General features: G+C 60.7%; 1 protein-coding gene across 1 annotated transcript; it reads right to left on the bottom strand.

Annotated features, from left to right (window-relative positions):
- Positions 1–14743: 14743 nt before the first annotated feature.
- LOC119564235 (hyaluronan synthase 1-like) lies at positions 14744–17676 on the bottom strand. Its single transcript, XM_037883520.2, has 3 exons — positions 16616–17676; positions 16078–16311; positions 14744–14836 (listed from the first exon to the last, which is right to left on the bottom strand). The coding sequence occupies exons 1-3, from the start codon at positions 17315–17317 to the stop codon at positions 14744–14746; spliced, it is 1029 nt and encodes a 342-aa protein (XP_037739448.2). The 5' UTR covers positions 17318–17676.
- Positions 17677–20490: the final 2814 nt, after the last annotated feature.

The raw sequence follows: 20490 nt of genomic DNA, 5'->3' as shown, positions 1-20490 counted from the left end.
CAGACCTTGTCCCTCAGCCACACACACACACACAGAGCAGGGCCCGTCTCCTCCATCAGGGGGCAGCAGACACACACACACACACACACAGAGTAGGGCCCAGCCCCTCCAGCAGGGGGCAGCAGGGACACACACACACACACACACACACACACAGAGCAGGGCCCGTCTCCTGCAGCAGGGGGCAGCAGACACACACACACACACACACACACACACAGAGCAGGGCCCGTCTCCTCCAGCGGGGGCAGCAGACACACACACACACACACACACACAGAGCAGGGCCCGTCTCCTCCAGCAGGGGGCAGCAGACACACACACGCGCACACACACACACAGAGCAGGGCCCGTCTCCTCCAGCAGGGGGCAGCAGACACACACACACACACACAGAGCAGGGCCCGTCTCCTCCAGCAGGGGGCAGCACACACATACACACACACACACACACACACACACAGAGCAGGGCCCGTCTCCTGCAGCAGGGGGCAGCAGACACACACACGCACACACACACACTCACACACACACACACAGAGCAGGGCCCGTCTCCTCCAGCGGGGGGCAGCAGACACACACGCACACACACAGAGCAGGGCCCGTCTCCTCCAGCAGGGGACAGCAGACACACACACGCGCACACACACACACACAGAGCAGGGCCCGTCTCCTCCAGCAGGGGGCAGCAGACACAAACACACACACACACACACACACAGAGCAGGGCCCGTCTCCTCCAGCAGGGGGCAGCACACACACACACACACACACATAGAGCAGGGCCCGTCTCCTGCAGCAGGGGGCAGCAGACACACACACGCACACACACACACACACAGAGCAGGGCCCGTCTCCTCCAGCCGGGGGCAGCAGACACACACACGCACACACACACACAGAGCAGGGCCCAGCCCCTCCAGCAGGGGGCAGCAGACGCACACACCTGCCAGCTCAGCACCGACAGTGCCAAGTCCCCAGAGCTATGCACAGCCCAACCCCCTCCCAAGTCCAGCTCACGAGGGGTCTCTCCTCCCTGACCCATCTCTGCTTCCCCAGGCCCAGATTCACCCCCAGCCCAGACCCCTAGGGTCAAAGGTCACAGAACCAGCTGGATCAACCAGAGCGTTCAAGTAGAAAATAACACTCCCGCCCCCACCACCAGTTCTGACCGTGCCCCTCACTCCCCACCTGCAGCCCCTGCTAGCCCAGCCCTGCCCCACACAGCTCTGCTGGTGCCCCTCACTCCCCACCTGCAGCCCCTGCTAGCCCAGCCCTGCCCCACACAGCTCTGCTGGTGCCCCTCACTCCGCACCTGCAGCCCCTGCTAGCCCAGCCCTGCCCCACACAGCTCTGCTGGTGCCCCTCACTCCCCACCTGCAGCCCCTGCTAGCCCAGCCCTGCCCCCCCACAGCTCTGCTGGTGCCCCTCACTCCCCACCTGCAGCCCCTGCTAGCCCAGCCCTGCCCCACACAGCTCTGCTGGTGCCCCTCACTCCCCACCTGCAGCCCCTGCTAGCCCAGCCCTGCCCCACACAGCTCTGCTGGGGCCCCTCACTCCCCACTTGCAGCCCCTGCTAGCCCAGCCCTGCCCCACACAGCTCTGCTGGTGCCCCTCACTCCCCACCTGCAGCCCCTGCTAGCCCAGCCCTGCCCCACACAGCTCTGCTGGTGCCCCTCACACCCCACCTGCAGCCCCTGCTAGCCCAGCCCTGCCCCACACAGCTCTGCTGGTGCCCCTCACTCCCCACCTGCAGCCCCTGCTAGCCCAGCCCTGCCCCACACAGCTCTGCTGGTGCCCCTCACTCCCCACTTGCAGCCCCTGCTAGCCCAGCCCTGCCCCACACAGCTCTGCTGGTGCCCCTCACTCCCCACCTGCAGCCCCTGCTAGCCCAGCCCTGCCCCACACAGCTCTGCTGGTGCCCCTCACTCCCCACCTGCAGCCCCTGCTAGCCCAGCCCTGCCCCACACAGCTCTGCTGGGGCCCCTCACTCCCCACTTGCAGCCCCTGCTAGCCCAGCCCTGCCCCCACACAGCTCTGCTGGTGCCCCTCACTCCCCACCTGCAGCCTCTGCTAGCCCAGCCCTGCCCCCACACAGCTCTGCTGGTGCCCCTCACTCCCCACTTGCAGCCCCTGCTAGCCCAGCCCTGCCCCACACAGCTCTGCTGGTGCCCCTCACTCCCCACCTGCAGCCCCTGCTAGCCCAGCCCTGCCCCCACACAGCTCTGCTGGTGCCCCTCACTCCCCACCTGCAGCCCCTGCTAACCAAGCGCTGCCCCCCCCCCCCCCCCGGCTCTGTCGGTGCCCCGGGTTCTATCCATGTGAAGAGAGGCCAGGAATGGGGCTGGAGTGGGGGCAGCAGAGGGAGTTTAGGTTGGGGGGGGCTGGGGTAGAGAGTCACGTAGGGTGCGGGGGGCACTGAGAGCCCCCCCCGCTCAGTGCCCTTCATTCCTGACATGCCACCCTCGCTCCTTCTCCCCGCTCCCCCAGCTCCCTCCCAGGTGCCAGAAGGTCACGTTTCTAAGAGGCTTCTGGCTCTGACCCAGACAGTGAAAGTGAAGGGGGGGGGGGGCGCGGTGAGTCTGAGATTGTGAGATGGTGTGTGTGCGATTGTGAACAGCAGTGTGTGCGACTGCCACTGTGAGTGTGTGACTGTCACTGTAGGTAACTATGCATTGCGATTGTGAACAGCAGTGTTTGTGGCTGTCCCTGTGTGTGTCTGTCACTATATGGAACTGTGTGGTTGCAATTGTGAACTGCATTGTGTGTGACTATGAGCATGTGACTGGGAGGCGCCGTGTGCAGTTGTGTATAACAGTGGGTACAACTGTCACTGCAAGGGTGTGCAGTTGTCATGGTCAGGTCGTGTGACTGTTACTGTATGTAAATGTGTGTGTGGTTGTGAACACCAGTGCGTGCGACTGTCACCGTGTGTGACGGAGTGGTTGTGATTGGGACTGTCCATGTGTGCGACTGTCACTGTGCATGACTGTGTGCTTGGTTGTGACTGCTCATGGGTGCAATTGTCACTGTGTGGAATTGAATGTGTGCGACTGCAAACATCTGATTGTCTGACGGTCACTGTGTGAAATTGTAAGTCTGATTGTGTAATAGTGTTTAATTGTGATTGTGTAATTCTGAGTGCTCAGGTGACTCTGTGTGTGCGCGCGTGGGCCCCTCCACAAATGCACCTGTTCGATCACCCACCCAGGTGGAAGTACACCCCCGTCTGCAGACACACGGACACCCTACACCCATACACACGGAGCCACATGCACACCGTCACACACACACACCAGGACTCATCCCCTTCAGCAGGGGGCAGCAGGGCAGACGCACACACACACACAAAACAGCTCAGTGTGCACGCACACATATACACACTGTGTGTGGGCTTGTTTCTGTGACCATACGTAATGGGGAGGTGGCGGTTATCTGAACCCAGGAGTCCTGGCTCCCAGCCCCTCCCCCTCCCACCGCTCTAACCCCCCCAGACCCTCCTCCTCTCCCAGACACCTTGATTTATGCACAGGCGACAGTGCTGGGAGCGACCCCTGCCCGTGACCTCTGACCTCGTCTGGCTTCACAGACAGTCTGCACCTGGGACTTGCTCCCCCTTGACCCCTTAATACCCCCCCACCAACCGCTGCCAGACGTTAACCCTGCGAGCGCCACGGCCCTGCACAGAGCCTGCACCTAACCTGGGGTCTAACCTGGCTCTGGGAGGGGAGTGGGGTCCAGTGGGCTGGGAGGGGGGCTGGGAGCCAGGACTTCTGGGTTCTCTCCCCAGCTCTGAAATTGGGTGGGGCGGGTGTCTGAACCCCTCTCTGATCACCTTCCCCTGCAGAAACTCCCCACGACCCCCCTCCCCAAATCCCCAGTGGGATCCCCCAGGCGCCGGCTCAGATCTAGGGGGGCTGAGCGCAGGAATGCGGGGGTAGGGCTGGTCAGTTCAGGGAAAGTGGAACCTGCCTCCCCCCCAAAACAGAGCCCCAGGCTCCTCCCCGAAAGGGAAGCCCTCCTCATCCTGCCCCCCCCACCACCACTTTCCTTGACCTTAGCCACCCTCCCCTGAATGTCCCATCTCTGGGAAGTTCAAGTCAAAATCATTAACCCTTGTGTGAGGAAACAGTGCCCCTCATTCCTGATCTGCAGCCCCCCGCTAGCCCAGCCCTGGGTGTGTCCCCCCAGCTCTGCCTGTGCCCCTCACTCCCGACCCGCAGCCCCTCCTGGCTGGTTACACACAGTCATGGGGAGCCAAGGATTCCCCCTCCCCCTCTTTGTAACTGCAGCGTGGTGCATCTTGGGAGGAATAAATTATATTGCCAAGGGATAGGCAGAAATGGGGGGGCGTTGTTACATACACTTCCTAAAACACCCCCCTGCCCCCCGTATATTCTGTGCTGACCCCTTCCCCTGTCCTCAGCAACATCATTATACAAGAATCTCCAGCCAGCCTCTGGGAGGAAAAGCCAGCAGGCCCCATCACCTCCCATCTGCGGCTGCGTGCTCTGACCACTAGACCCCACTCCCCTCCCAGAGCCAGGGAGAGAACCCAGGAGTCCTGGCTCCCAACCTACCCCTGCTCTAGCCACTAGATCCCACTCCTTTCCCGGAAACCCCCCCCCCCCCATTCTCCAGTGGGTGAGTTGGACCCCAGCATGTCTATATTTCGTGGGGGGGGGCCTCTCTGCTCGCCCATTTGCTTCCATAAGGGGCGTCTCATATCCCCCACACTCTCCACCTTCATCTGGCCTTGGTGTCCCTCCCCATCTGGGGTGGATCAGCCCTGGCACAGAAGCAATAGGGATCTGCCCGCCATTTCTCCCCCCTCAAAAAGAGATCCCTCAGCATCAGAGATAGACCCCCCCCCCCTTAAAACTCTCCCCCCAGTTCAGTGTCTCCCTTTCCGGATCCCCCCGCCAAACCCAGCCCCGCAAGATCAGAGAGACCCCAAAGCTTTCCCCCCCCCAGCTCAGTGCCAATCTGGGGGGGTCTCCCTCCATCGACCCCACAATTTATAGAGACCCCAATATCCTCTTTATGCAGCTCAGTGCAATTCTGCGGGGGTCCCCCTCCACCAACCCCTCCCCCACGATCAGAGAGACCCCCCCATAACTCCCCACGCAGCTCAGTGCCAATCTGAGGGGGCCCCTCTGGATCCCCATGACCCCCATGGTCAGAGCTGCCCGGTGCCAATCTGGGGGATATTCTCTTCCCCCCAAATTCAGAGAAACCCCCATAACCCCACAGCTCAGGTCCAATGGGGGGGGGGGGTCTCCGCTGGATCACCTCTCCACCCCGAGATTGGAGAGACCCCCATATCCCCGGCCAAACACCGCAGTGCCAATGCGGGGGGGGGGGTCCTCTGGCCCCCTTCCCCCACCGAATCAAGCCCCCCCCCCACAAACCCCATCCACTTACCTGCTCCTAGCGCCGGCTGCGCCGCGACGCGTACATGGGGTGGGGGGGGACGCGGTGCGCGCCTGGGGGCGCCCCCCTCCCCACCCCATGGAGATGAACAAAGAAGCCAGGGACGGGGGAGGCTGCAGTCGGTCCGTTTGTCTGTCTCCCCCCCACTCACCGCGTCCGCTCCGGCTGTGTTGGGGGGCTGGGATCTCCCCATATCCAACCCGCCCCACCATCCGCCTGCTCCTCTGCGCGAACTTGACCAGCTCCGCCACCGCCGCTGCGCCCGGCTCCCCCCGGCCGCGGCGCCTCCGAGGGGCCCGGCTGGGGGAAGCCGGCGGGGGGGGGGGGCGCTGCAGGCTGCACCTGGGGGGAGGGGCCCCCTGAGCCCCGATCCCCCTCTCCCGGCTGTGTCTGCGCCTCCCCCCCGCAACAGGAGAGGAAAAGGCAGGAGACGCTGCGTCTCCGTCCCCCCCCCCCCCGCTGGCGGGCTGGGCTGGGCTGGGCTGGGCTGGGGAGCCGGGCGGGGGGGGGAGCGCTGGGGGGGGGGAGCGGGGGAATGTGGCAGGTTGCTGGTCGGAGCCTGGAGAAAGAGCGAAAGATGCAGAAATGGAGAGAGAAGGAGGGAGGGAGCTGGGGGGGGGGGGACGCTCCGGAGCTGCAGGGGGAGATGGGGGGTGGAGAGATGGGGTGTGGGGGGGATAGATCCCGTGTCCGGGGATGGATGGGTAGAGACCGGACTATCCAGGGGGAGGGATGGAGAGAGAGCTCCGGGTGTGGATGGACAGACAGAAATACACAGAAGGAAGGTTGGAGAGAGAGACGTGGAGAGAGACAGGGACAGAGAGAGATGCAGAGAAAGATACACACAGAGATAGATAGATAGATAGATAGATAGATAGATAGATAGAGGGGGGCATATGGGGGGGATAGATAGCGGGGGATATAGATAGACAGATAGATAGAGGGGGTGTATGGGGATAGATAGATAGATAGATAGATAGATAGATAGATAGATAGATAGATAGATAGATAGATGGGGGTGTCTGGGGATAGATAGACGGGGTGGGGATAGATAGAGGGGGTGGAGATAGATAGATAAATAGATAGATAGATGGGGGTGTCTGGGGATAGATAGATGGGGGTGGGGATAGATAGAGGGGGTGGAGATTAGATAGATAGATAGATAGATAGATAGATAGATAGATAGATAGATGGGGGTGTCTGGGGATAGATAGATTGATAGATGATGGGTGTCTGGGACAGACACATGGAAGGATGGGTAGAGGGATTTGGTGTAATGGGATAGATGGACAGACAGACGGACGGGGTGTATGGGGAGAGGGGGGTGTCAGCTGCAGACCCCGAAGTGGCTGTTGAGCCGCAGGGAGAGACAATCTCCAGCTGCGTCTCTGTCCTTCCCTGGTGCTGGCTGGCTGGCTGGGGGGAGTGGGATCCATGCTACCCCCCTTCAGCCACGCACCGGGCCCCTGCAACCCCCACCTTCAACTCACCTGCCGGGACCCGAGCCCCATCTGCATCACCCAGCCAAGGAGGGTGCCCGCAGCGCAGCATGCTGGGAGATGCTCTTTGGGGGTGCTGGTGACATCATCGGCTGGAGGGGGGGGGGCTGGGAGAGAGCCAAGGATTCTGGGCCCCGGAAGCAAAAAGTGACAGATTCCCCGCCCTGGAATTCAGGATTCCCTGAGTCGATGCCCACCCCGCAGGCCACCTACACCAGCCATTCCCCTGCCTGGAGCTGGATCAGAGCCGATGCCCCCCACAGGGCACAGGCCCCGTGCCCCATTCCCTGCCCCCCAGAGCCAGCCAGTCCCTGGCCTGGAGCTGGCATCCCCCCCCCCCCCCGAAGGAAAAGGCCCTGTGCCCCATTCCCTGCCCCCCAGAGCCAGCCAATTCCACCTACATACAACTGTAGGTTAATCTCAGGGGTGTTTCTGGTCTCAGGTCTCCCCCGGCCTGCCACAGGCCCTGGGCCTGAGTCCCTGCGTGTTCACACTGGTATGACGAGGACGGGAATTGCTTCCCTGACCTCAGGGCTTCATCCCGCTGCAGAGAGAGAAGAAAATAATGCAGCATAAATGGGATTATCAGATGCTAATCGGGGGCAGAATTAATTAACAGGAGATAGAACGATAACGAGCAATCACTGTTGTCCCAGTCCTGGACTTCCCTTCACAGCTCTGCCAGCGGGTGCCCCTCACCCCCGACTCGCAGCTCCCTGCTAGCCAGCCCTGGGTGAGGCATTCTTAGGGGGACACGTGTTTCCGGGGCTCAGGTGAGACGCACTGGGCCAGCATGACTACAGGTGGGGATGGGGAAGGCACTGTCAAGGGGTGTGTGTGTGTGTGTGTTGAGGGTGTGTGTGTGTTGAGGGCTGTCGGTGTGTGTGTGTGTTGAGGGCTGTCGGGATGTGTGTGTGTTGAGGGTGTGTGTGTGTTGAGGGCTGTCAGGGTGTGTGTGTGAGTTGAGGGCATGTGTGTGTTGAGGGCTGTCGGGGGGTGTGTGAGTTGAGGGCTGTCGTGTGTGTGTGTGTGTGTGTGTGTGTGTGTGTTGATGGCATGTGTGTGTTGAGGGCTGTCGGGTGTGTGTGTGAGTTGAGGGCTGTCGGGGGGTGTGTTGGTGTGTGTGTGTATGTGTGTGTGTGTTGAGGCCTGTCGGTGTGTGTGTGTGTTGATGGCATGTGTGTGTTGAGGGCTGTCAGGGTGTGTGTTGGTGTGTGTGTGTGTGTGTTGAGGGTGTGTGTGTGTTGAGGGCTGTCGGGGTGTGTGTGTGAGTTGAGGGCATGTGTGAGTTGAGGGCTGTCAGGGGGTGTGTGTGAGTTGAGGGCTGTTGGTGTGTGTGTGTATGTGTGTGTGTGTGTTGAGGCCTGTCGGTGTTGAGGGCTGTCAGGGTGTGTGTATGAGTTGAGGGCTGTAGGGGGGGGTGTTGGTGTGTGTGTGTATGTGTGTGTGTGTGTTGAGGCCTGTCGGTGTTGAGGGCTGTCAGGGTGTGTGTTGGTGTGTGTGTGTGAGGGCTGTCAGGGTGTGTGTGTGAGTTGAGGGCATGTGTGTGTTGAGGGCTGTCGGGGGTGTGTGTGAGTTGAGGGCTGTCGGGTGTGTGTGTGTTGATGGAATGTGTGTGTTGAGGGCTGTCGGGTGTGTGTGTGAGTTGAGGGCTGTCGGGGTGTGTGTTTGTGTGTGTGTGTATGTGTGTGTGTGTTGAGGCCTGTCGGTGTGTGTGTGTTGATGGCATGTGTGTGTTGAGGGCTGTCAGGGGGTGTGTTGGTGGGTGTGTGTGTGTGTTGAGGGCTGTTGGTGGGACATTTTCAGGTCTCCGGTCTCCGTGTTCCCCTGTCGGGGTCGGTATTTAACCTTCTCTTTCTAGCACCTGATGCCCCCAAGGGCTTTGCAGAATGGACACACACAAATCCCTCACCCAGCAGAGAGAGGCAGCTGTCTCTGGGCTGGGGCACCGTCACTGTTTATAGAGGGACCCCCCTCGTCCAGTGCTGATACAGCCCCCCCCGTGGAGGGGCAGGGGGCTGTTTCTAACGGGGTCAGAAGGGAGGGATGGGGCAAAAGGAGGGGTGATGAGGCCCAGGATGGGAAGGGTCGGAAGATAAAGAGGCACCCGCTCTGACCCAGGGCAGGGTCGGGGGGCGGCTGGCTTGGGGAGTGGGGCTGAATCAATCTCTAGGGACCAGAACCCAGGATGAGGGGAGCATGAGAGAGAAAGTGGGAGGTGCTAGACCAAACATCCCGCGGATGGGGGCTGAGTTCAGGAACCAGGGTAGAGTGAGGGAACCCCCAGTCCTGGTGCCCCTCACTCCCGACCCGCAGCCCCCTGCTAGCCCAGCCCTGCCCCCTCCCACCCCACCGCTGCCCCTCACTCCCGACCCGCAGCCCCCTGCTAGCCCAGCCCTGCCCTGCCCCCTTCCACCCCACCGCTGCCGGTGCCCCTCACTCCCGACCCGCAGCCCCCTGCTAGCCCAGCCCTGCCCCCTCCCACCCCACCGCTGCCGGTGCCCCTCACTCCCGACCCGCAGCCCTGGGCTCACCCCCCCACCCCCGCCGCACCCGGCAGCCTCTGCCTTTGGCTGGAAGCCAAGGCAAAAAATTCCATCTCCCGCCCCCCTGGCTGCTGCAGCGGGGAGCGCTGGGAAGGGGCGGGGGGAGCGGGGGGGGCGGTGCCAGGGCTTAGCTGCGGGGAGGGGGCGGGAGCGAACAATGGCAGGGAATTTCCCCCCCTCCCCAGCTCCGATCCGGCCCCAGGGCGGGGACTGGCTGGCTGCGGCGGGGGAAATGGGGCCTTTCCCCGCTAGGGGGCGCTGGCTCCGAATCGGGGCCGGGGCAGGGGGCTGGCTGGGGGGTCCAGGCCCCTTTGGCTCAGCAGGTCGATGGCCCTGGGGGGTGAATGGAGTTTGCTGCGTCTCAGCCCCCTCCCGGCCCCACTGGCAGCCCCAGCAAAGAGGCCGACGGCTGGGTGGGCCGCGGGGACCCAGTCCCGTCCCCCTCTGTCCCGGGGCAGGAGGGCCCCGGGGGCGGGGATCCACCTTCTGCTGCCCTGGGGGATCCACAGGGTAGTTGGGACCGGGGCTCTTTGTACCCCAGCAGGACCCCTCGATCGCAGGGGGAGCTGGGGGGGGGGGAGCATAACCGGTGGCAGCTGGCACAAGCAGGGTGAGTCTGGGGGCACAGGGTGCGTCTGGAGATAGATAGAGGGAGTGTGTGAGGATTGATAGATAGAGGGGGTGTGTGGGGATAGATAGATGGGGGAGGGTGTGGGGACTGATAGATGGATAGAGGGGGTGTGGGGGGATAGATAGATGGATAGATAGAGGGGGTGTATGGGGATAGAGGAGGTGTATGGGGATAGATATAGGGGGTGTGGGGGGATGGATAGATAGGGGGAGGGTGTGGGGATAGATAGAGGGTGTGTGTTGGGATAGATAGAGCGATAGAGGGTGTGTGGGGGGATAGATAAATGGGGGTGTGTGGGGATTGATAGATAGAGGGGGATAGATAGAGGAGTGTGTGGGGATACATAGATAGAGGGTGTGTGTGGGGACAGATAGAGGGGGATAGATAGAGGGGAGGTGTGGGGATAGATAGATAGATAGAGGGGGTGTGTGGGGATAGAGGGGGATAAATAGAGGGGTGTGTGGGGATAGATAGATAGAGGGGGTGTGTGGGGAGGGAAGGAGGGAGGGACCGAGATGTCTCTGGCGGGGGATGGCTGGAGGGCTAGGTGGGTGGGGAGGACGGGATGGGCGGAGGGAGGGGTGGGGTAGCTGGAAGGGTGTCTAGGGCTGGAGAGGTGGATGGGGATGGAAAGGCGGATGTGGCTGAGGGGCTGGGAGAACAGGGGACAGGATAGGGGGCGGGGGGGGACAGGGGACAGGCTGGGGGCGGGGGGGACAGGCTGGGCTGAGGGACGGGGGGTGGGCTGGGGGCGGACTGAGCTGGGCTGGGGGCGGGTTGTACGGGGGCCAGGCGGGGGGCAAGGGGATGGGGGCGGAGGACAGGCTGGGGGCGGGGAGAGGGGAGAAGGGCCAGCTGGGCGGGGGGGGGGGGGCAGGGGGTGGAGCTAGGGGACAGGGCAGAGGGGCCAGGCTGAGCTGGGACGTCCCGTCACCCCAGGGCCCGACGTCCCGGCAGCGTCTAGACAGGGGATGTTTGGGAAGCCCCTCCCCTGCCCTGCCCCCTCGCTCCCCAGACAATGGGGAAATCCCCCCTGGGTTGACTGGTAGCCAATCGGATGGCAGGATCCCGGGATGCCCGGAGCTCACCTTGCCCCCCCCCCCGCACTCCCCCAGGCCAGGGGGCGCTCAGCTCGGGGGGGGGGGGGGCAGGTCACCACCTGGATGGGAGACTAAGGCCTAGGGGCCGCCGGGGGGCAGGGAGCAGGGTCAGTAGGGGGCGCTGGGCAGGGTGGGGGGTTAGTAGGGGAGGGATAGCTCAGTGGTTTGAGCATTGGCCTGCTAAACGGAGGGTGGTGAGTTCAATCCTTGAGGGGGCCATTTAGGGATCTGGGGCAAAAATTGGGGATTGGTCCTGCTCTGAGCAGGGGGTGGGACTAGATGACCCCCTGAGGTCCCTTCCAAGCCTGATATTCTATGATGCTGGGGGTCAGTAGGGGGCGCTCTGCCTTGGGCGTCACTGGTGGGGGGGATTTAACCCCTTGGGAGCCAACCTTGCCTTTCCCATTGGGGGGCAGGGGGAGGTCTGGGCTGTCATTTCTCTGTCTCTCGCCATATCTCCCACCGCGATATGCCCCCCACTTAGTAGCTGCCTCCTGGCCAGAGACCCGCCCTCCCCCCTGCCCGGAGCGGGGCCGGGGATGTTGGCGTCACAGAATTTATGCTGCCAGCACATTGGACGCCGGGGTCGTGCAAGGACATTTAATGCCTTGGTTTCTCGTCAACCGCCCTCGCGCGAAATCCTGGATTCCTCCCCACTCCCAGAGCTGGGTATGGAACCCAGGAGTCCTGGCTCCCAGCTTCCCCTCCCCTGCTCTAACCACTGGACCCCACTCTCCTCCCCTCCCAGAGCTGGGTATGGAACCCAGGAGTCTTGGCTTCCAGCCCCCCTTGGTATAAGGGATTCGCACCAATCTCTCCCCTCTGTGTGTTCCCCATAAGCCACCACACATCTGAATGTGTGTGTGTGTGTGTGTGTGTGTGGGGGTGATATTAGAGGCAGGAGTGTGCGTGTGTGTGTCTCCGCTGCCCCCTACTGGGTGTGACATGTCCTGTGCGTGTGTGCGTGCTGCCCCCTGCTGGGGGGAACGAGTTCTGCTCCGTGTGAGAGAGAGTCTGAAATAGATCATTTGTCCATGGTTGTATCTCTGGGGCATTGTGTCTGCCTGCCTGTGATTGTGTTGTTCTGTGCTCGCTTTCTCTCTCTCTCTCTTTCTCTCTCACACACACACACAAACACACATACACACACACCCCTGGCATGCAGAACCCCTCTATACACACCTGCAGAGGGAAAGCTACAATCTTTGTGGTGGGCCCTGTTTATACAGGAACCCCTCACCCGGTGCTGAGATGCAGCCACCTCTGGGGTGGGGCACGGAGCCTGTTTATACAAGGAAACTTCACCCGGCGTGGAGATGCAAACACCTCTTGGGTGGGGTGCGGGGGCTGGTTATACAGGGACCCCTCCCTACCCCAGCTGCCCCCTCCTGCACTGACCAGCCTCGCCTGGCAGGCAAAGGTCAGGGGGTTGCTAGGTTGCTCTGATCAAAGACAGGCCCCACACAGCCTGGGGGTCACTATTATTCCCTCGCTGTGGAGAGCAGCTGGGAGAATCACGGAGCTGGAGGGATGGGGGGGCTGGGACAGCAGGGGGCTGTGGGTTGGGATTGAGGGGCACTGACAAAGCTTCAGGGAGCCCAGGGCTGGGTTGCAGGGGGCTGTGGGTCAGGAGTGAGGGGCACTGGCAGAGTTGGGGGTGGGGGAGCCCAGGGCTGGACTAGCTGGGAGCTGCAGGTTGGGAGAGTAAGGGTCACTGGCAGAGCTGAAGAGGTGGGAGTCCAGGGCTGGGCTAGCAGGGGGCTGCGGGATGGGAGGCAGGGGGCTAGTGCAGCGCCCAGTGTGGGGGGTCCTGGCCCACAGGCTGGGCTCCCTGGCTGTGCCCTACGACAGTGGTTCTCAGCCTTTCCAGACGGCCTTACAAGGAGTCTGACTTGTCTTGTGTACCCCCAAGTTTCATGTCACTTAAAAACGCACAAAATCAGACATAATAATGCAAAAGTGTCTCACACACACAATTACTGGACAATTGCCGACTTTGTTGTCTCCTTCAGCGCCCAGGGGCTGACATTTCCCCTTTGTCCAGCAGGTGGCGCTGGCACCCAACGCAGCCCCCAACCCGAAGCTCATTCAGTGACATGAGCTGTTAGGGTCTCAGCCCCGGTCCTACTGGTCAGAACCAGTCTGGGATCCCGGCTCCCATCCAGCACCAGGGCGGGGGACTGGCTGGCTCAGGGAGATGAGGAATGGGGCATGGGGCCCGCGATGGGGGGGGGTCAATGGGTGTATGTTGGCAGGAGTGTGGGCGTGTTGGGGGGCTGCGGGTGTGTCTCGTTCAGCCCCCTCACCCCCCGCCCGTGGCTGAGCTCAGTTGGGTGTCTCCCCGTCTCCCACCCCATCACCTCCTCCACCCTTCTATCCATTCCCTCAGTGCCCTCCGCCCCTTCCCTGCCCTGCTGCCCCAGCCCTGTGCCAGGGCCCAGAGCCTGCGACCTAGACTGGGGGGGGGGGGGTGGAAACCGACCAGCGACATGGCTGATAAGGGCTAATTAGAGCAGGGGAGCGGGGTCAGCCTCACAGCTCCCCACAGGTCCTGTGGGAAATCCCCAAAGCCTTGAATGCATGGAGATGGCTCGCCTGGCTCTGAGATGCAGCTACCTCTGGGGTAGGGCATGAGGGCTGTTTATACAGGAACCCCTCACCCAACAGTGAGTTGTGGCCCCTTTGGGGTGGCTCCTAGCGGGGTAGGGTCCTGTGCCCTATTCCTCTCCCCCCAAGACAGCCAGTCCCGCCCTTAGGGCCGGATGGGAGCTGGCGCCCCGTAGAGGGGAAAGACCTGAGGCCCATTCCCCAACCCCCCTGAATCCAGGCAGTGATGGATGATCATTTTCCACCAGGTTCCCGCTTTCCCGGAAATCCGCCCTGGCCAGACATCTGTAAATCGCTTCCAGAGCCCAGCTGTGCAGAGCAGTAGGGGTGGGCTGGGAGGGACCCTGGTCCCCCCGTCACTAGCCTTGTCTCGCCTCTAATCTGTCCGCCCTGGCCCAGCCTGGGCGCTGAGTAACCGGCGTGAATAATACCGAACTCATCTGCTGCTGGCACAGGGCTCGGCCTGGAGCTGGTGGCCCAGGGCAGGGAAGGGACAAACGGGGGAATTTCTACACTGCAAACTTCAGGCCACCCCTCACTTAAGAGGTGCAGTGTATGGGGCTGGGAGCCCAGCTTCTCCCCCGCGCTCCACTGCTTCCCGGCCTCCCTGCCGGGCCCCCTGGCCTCTGCGCTGCGGGGCTCCCGGAAAGGGTGGGGAGCGGGGAGCCTGGGCGGCCGCCGGGATCTAGCAGGAGCCCCACACCCGCCCGGGGAGGAAAACCCGAATGGTGAGCTGGGCACCGGGTTCACCACAGGAGCCTACCAGCCTTTCTTGTCAGTTTCAGGCCCCCCCAGCTGCGAAATTGACAAGAAGGACAGCCACCCTCTGATGTAAGGAAGGCAGGGTCAGGGTGTCGCCCTAACCACACCCACATAAGCCCTGCGCCTCCCTGGAGCTGGGGTTGTTAAGCCAGGGTGGCGGGGCGCTTACACCGGCAGCAGCCAGGCTGTAGCGTGGACAGTGACGGCGGTAGATCGACGCCCGCCGCTGGGCTGGGGTCTTAAAGGACCCGCTGCTAACTGGAGGAGCAGGGAGCCTTTGGAGCAGGATCAGCGCTGTTCAGTAGCTTGGGGCTGGAGCAGGCAGTTAGCTCGAGCACTGCCCCGGTGGTAGCCCCTCGATCGCCCCAAGTGCCAGCGGAGAGACTGGCTGTACAATTCACAAGCTGCGCACAGAGATGCCGGCCAGGACGCCACAGTGTGGCCCTAGGGGGCACTCTGCTCTGGGGAGCGGGGTGGGAGGGCTCTCCCCTGGCAGTCAGGGCTGGCCCCGAAGCCCCAGGATGGCACTAGGGGGCGCTGGGCTGAGGGAGCAGAGCCCGGGGCTCTCCCCTGGCAGTCAGGGCTGGCCCCGAAGCCCCAGGATGGCATTAGGGGGCGCTGGGCTGAGGGAGCAGAGCCCGGGGCTCTCCCCTGGCAGTCAGGGCTGGCCCCGATGACCCAGGATGGCACTAGGGGGCGCTGGGCTGAGGGAGCAGAGCCCGGGGCTCTCCCCTGGCAGTCAGGGCTGGCCCCGAAGCTCCAATGCGGCGCTAGGGGGCGCTGTGCTGCAGGGAGCATGGTCAGACTCCTGTATAGACAGCCCCTGCGCCCCACCCCAGACATGGGTGCAACTCAGCACCGGGCCAGGGGTCCAGGTATAAAGTGAAGGCTTATCAATAATCATCCAAATTAAAACAAGGAAAGTTAATGACAAGGGTCGAGAAGACAGATTTTTTAAAACAAATACATTTTATTTGCCACAGTTCATAAAATAAACCCAATAAAAATCTCTCCTGTTAAATGGCTCTTTGTAATTATTACAGACAAATAAATAGACTATGTTCCTTCATTTCCCTGCTGGAAAGGGGCCTCCTCTCGCCCTCACGATCTGTAAAGTTTATTGAGCTGAAGGGATCCACCCAGCAAGAGCGGCGAATTTCCCGTCCAAACCTTCATCCCCAAACTCAGAACCTGGAGTGGGATCTTTTCAGTGCGAGCAAACAGTGACAGGATGTAAAGTTGGCAGCATTTGTCGGCCTGGAATGGCCAAACTGCACAGTGCAGGATAAAAACGTACTACCGCTGTGAAGGACGATCCTCCCAAACCTTGCAGGGATCACTGATTTGAAAGAGATGAAGTCTGACCAGTGAGTGTGGCCATTAGGCAGACGTAATGGCATCCGCAACATAAAGTCCAGCAATGATGCACTCCCCCGCCCCGCTCTAACCACTAGCCCCTCCTCCCTTCCCAGAGGGTGGGAGAACCCAGGCATCCTGGCAGGCTCACCCAGGGGCCCGCTGATGCAGGAGACGCAGTCGAAGTAGGACTGGCAGGCGCGCTCCACGTTGAAGGCCATCCAGTAGCGCAGGCTGCTCATGAAGCTGATGAAGGAGTCGGAGACGTTCAGGATCCGCACGTCGCCCCCCACGGCTCCGTAGCGCTTGTTGGCCTCCAACACCTTCACCATCTCCACCGTGGCGCTGGGGTCCAGCTTGGTGTCTGAGTCGCACACCTGGGGGCGGCCGAGGAGGGGGTGTTACTTGCGGAGACCCCCAGGGGGAGCTGTGCTGACCCCTATGCCCAGTGCATCACTAGGGGGCGCTGTGCTGCAGGGGGCAGGCTGGGGGCTCTCCCCTGACAGTCAGGACTGTCCCGCTGCCCCAGGGCGGCACTAGGGGGCGCTGTGCTGAAGGGGGCGGGGTGGGGTCTCTCCCCTGGCAGGCAGGGCTGGCCCTCATGCCCAGAACTGCAGTAGGGGGCGCTGTGCTGTGCTGGGGGGTGGAGTGGGGGGAGGGTAGCCAGTTGGTTGCTCCTACCTGGATATAGTCCACCGAGTTGCCCAGCGCCCTGAAGGCCGTGTACATCACCTCCCGCTTCCCGCCCCATCGCTGCATGATGCAGACGCATCGCCTGGAGCGGATCAACTCCTCCACCGCCAGCTGGCCCGGGTCCACCATCTCCACCTCGGTGTAGGGCCCAGGCTCCTCCCCTCCTGCCCCCTGGGAGCCGCTGCCCCCCTCCCCGCCCTCCAGCTGGGGCAGCTGGTGGTAATTGTTCTCCCAGACATAGGTGCCCACGTCCTCGCCGGCGAAGACCTCCTGGAACATGTCCATCATGTAGCGGTCGTCGGGGCTGTTGCCGTCGATCACCATGAGGATCCGCAGCTTCTCTGGGGGGTACAGGGTGTCCCGCACCGACTCCAGGCACTGCCAGAAATAGGAGGGGTCTTCTTGGTAGGCTGAGATGGTCAACGCCACCGTCTTGGTGTAGCTACAGGCCAACGACTCCCTCCTCATCCGCCGGTGCTCCAGAGAGGCGAAGAAGCTCTGGATGACCAGGTGGGCGGCGAGGAAGGCTCCATAGAGGCCAAAGGCCATGATCCGATACTGGTCGGCCACCAGCTGGATCCCAGCGACGTAAGCCCATGTCAGGACCCCCAAGATGAGCAGGGCAAAGGCGATGGTGAGGTTGCGGCGCCCGGCGGAGATGAGGTATTTAGGTGCTTTTCTGGGGTCCATCTCTACAAGGGATGGGCACGGGGTGAGATGCGGTTGGGTGGGTGTGGACTGGACCCCCCCAAGTCTCAGCAATAGTGGGGATTCACTGCCTGGGGGTGCCCAAACTGGCAGGAGCTCTGGGGTAGGGCCACAAAAATGATTAAACCAGGCTGAGAATAGGGCGTTGTCGGGATGACGGCAACTGGCACCCGAAAAGGTCCGTTTGAATAAATAAATGACCCACACAGAGCACGACACTCCTGTCACCACCAGGGAGGGAACCTCGGAGTCCTGGCTCCTGGCCCCGCCTGCTGTGACCCACCAGAGTCCGTTCCTCTCCAAGAGCTGGGGATAGAACCCAGGAGACCTGGGTCCCAATCCGCCCCTTCTAACCACTGGACCGCACTGCCCTTACTTGGTGCTGGGCTCTCTCTCCCTGCTGGTGTTGCAGCTGCTGCCAGTTTTGGTTCCCTTACTGTGGCTGGGGGAGTTTTGAACAGTGGTCTGGGGATGATGCACACCCTGTGTCTACGTCAAGCTTGGTGGTTTCTCCCCAACTTTAGGTTCATGTCTTTTTCCTCCACCCAGTTTAACCCCTCCCCATCTGTCTTTCCTTTTCCTTGTTTCTGTCTTTGTTTCTTTCTTTGTTTCTTTTCTGGGGGCTGACTGGCTAAGCAGTGGTTCTGCAGAAAAGGACCTGGACATCACACTGGCTATGAGTCAGCAGTCTGCCCTCGTTGCCAAGAAGGTCAACGGCATATTGGGCTGTATTAGTAGGAGCATTGCCAGCAGATCGAGGGAAGTGATTATTCCCCTCTATTCGGCACTGGTGAGGCCATATGTGGAGTTTTGCATCTCGTTTTGGTCCCCCCACTACAGAAGGGATGTGGACAAACTGGAGAGAGTCCAGCGGAGAGCAATGAAAACGATCAGGGGGCTGGGGCAGATGATTTACGAGGAGAGGCTGCAGGAACTGGGGTTATTTAGCCCTGGTCAACACGACAAGTTTAGATCGGATTTAGCAGCATTGGATAGGTTTAGCCCTGCACCCATCCACACTACGAAGCCATTTTTTCCAACTTTAAGGGCTCTTAAAACCGGTTTCTGTACTCCTCCCCGACGAGTGGATTAGCGCTGAAATCGACCTTGCTGGATCCAATTTGGGGTAGTGTGGATGCAATTCAACGGAATTGACCTCCGGGAGCTATCCCAGAGTGCTCCATTGTGACCGCTCTGGACAGCGGTCTCAACTCAGATGCACTGGCCAGGTAGACTTTTGAACTTTTGAACTTTTCATTTTCTGGTTGGCCAGCGTGGCAAGCTGCAGGTGAGCGCAGAGCTCATCAGCAGAGGTGACCATGCAGACCCAGAATCGCAAAAGAGCTCCAGCATGGACCGAACGGGAGGTACGGGATCTGATCGCTGTACGGGGAGACGAATCCATGCTATCAGAACTACGTTCCAAAAGACGAAATGCCAAAATATTTGAAAAAATCTCCAAGGGCATGAAGGACAGAGGCCATCACAGGGACCCGTAGCAATGCCGCGTGAAAGTTAAGGAGCTCAGGCAAGCCTACCAAAGAACCAGAGAGGCAAATGGCTGCTCCGGGTCAGAGCCCCAGACATGCCGCTTCTATGATGAGCTGCATGCCATTCTAGGGGGTGCCCCTACCACGACCCCAGCCCTGTGCGTGGACTCCCTCAATGGGCTCTCATGCAACACGCATGCGGATTTTGGAGACGAGGAAGATGATGATGCGGAGGAGGTTGACGCACAGCAAGCAAGTGGAGAAACCATTTTCCCCGACAGCCAGGAACTGTTTCTCACCCTGGATCTGGTACCCTCCCAACCCACCCAAGGCGGGCTCCCGGATCTAGAAGTCGGAGAAGGGACCTCTGGTGAGTGTACCTTTGAAAATGTAACCCTTCTGCCTGTCAGAGTTGGCAGCAACAAGGGCCGGGTTCAGTATCTAGGGGATCCGTTCCAATAACACAATGCAAAACCGGCTCGAGCCCCCACCCAGTGACCTGGGACAAATCTATACCACCCCTGCTGGGTGCCTCCAAGAGGCAATACTTCCCCTCTCGCAAGCACAGAGTCTGAGTGTAGCAAAAAAACCCTTTTAATAACAGAGAGAAACAATGTGGCATTATGTTGGGGGAAACACCACGAACAGGATTCATAACACAACCCATGAGCAAAAAACCCACCCCAAGCAAATTGGGGCGTGTCTTTCCCTTTGGTTCTTGAGTCCAGCAACCCAAAATCACCCAAAGTCCCAAAAGTCCAACAACCCAAAAGTCTTTGTCCCTGGTCAGGGCAGCCCCAGAGTTCAAAAGTTTATCTGCAGAGTTTTACCTCCCAACCTGGGTGGAGATGGGGGGGGGGGGATGTTAAGGGGCACCTTACGTGGTCCAAATCTGATGGCCCCACCTCTCCATGGGGCACCGCTCTGCCAGCCGCCCCATGAGCCACTCTGCTCGCCGTCCCGCAAACTGCTCCACCATATATCTTCAGGCTCCCCCACTACTTAACACAACACTCAGTGATTTCAGCTCTTAGTCAGTTTAGCTCTTTTGTGATTTCAGCTTGTAGCAGGGGAGCCCCAGGGCTGGTGCACCATTAGCCCAAAGGGAATTCAGCTCAGCAACTAGATTCCTAATGGAATCAAAATTAGCTCTGATATTCCACAGTGGAGAGAGGAGGAAGTGCAATTACCATATAAGACCCTCACCCGGGGGGGGGGGGGGGGGGGCTATACCACCAAGTATTAATACCTGTTCCCAACCTCTCTCCATTCACAAAGTTTTGGAACCCATGTCCCTCGCCTAGCGAGTGCTACTTAGTTGATGGCGAGTCCCTCCATCATAACAAAAGGCCAAGTACAGTTCTGCTGTCCTTGATTCCCATAATCAGGGTAATAACAATTTATTCTTCCTGCCCCAATAACAGAGACACTGGGGATCCCACAGCAGCCAAAGTGACCATTTGGGCAGCTATGGCCTCATACTAGGCGGGGTGGGTGTGCCTATGCAAATGAGATCAGCCCCTGAAGTTCTTTTCCACAACTTGCCACACCTCACCACCAGATGTCAGGGTGGAGCTCATCCTGGCTCTGCTTACATAAATATAATACACGGTTTAAAAGCAAGCGTGTTTAATGATTAATTTACCTGAAGACTTGGGATGCATT

Source organism: Chelonia mydas, chromosome 24 (assembly GCF_015237465.2).
Source record: "Chelonia mydas isolate rCheMyd1 chromosome 24, rCheMyd1.pri.v2, whole genome shotgun sequence".
Taxonomy (NCBI): Eukaryota; Metazoa; Chordata; order Testudines; family Cheloniidae; genus Chelonia; species Chelonia mydas.
This window is presented reverse-complemented; position numbering and strand designations above follow the sequence as displayed.

Excerpts from the sequence above, each read along its gene's own strand:
- LOC119564235 (XM_037883520.2), bottom strand. The coding sequence starts at position 17,317 with ATGGACCCCAGAAAAGCACCTAAATACCTCATCTCCGCCGGGCGCCGC. Across the intron at positions 16,312-16,615 it reads ACTCGGTGGACTATATCCAG|GTGTGCGACTCAGACACCAA; the intron begins GTAGGAGCAACC and ends GGCCGCCCCCAG. Across the intron at positions 14,837-16,077 it reads GCGGGCCCCTGGGTGAGCCT|TTAGCAGCGGGTCCTTTAAG; the intron begins GCCAGGATGCCT and ends CTGCTCCTCCAG.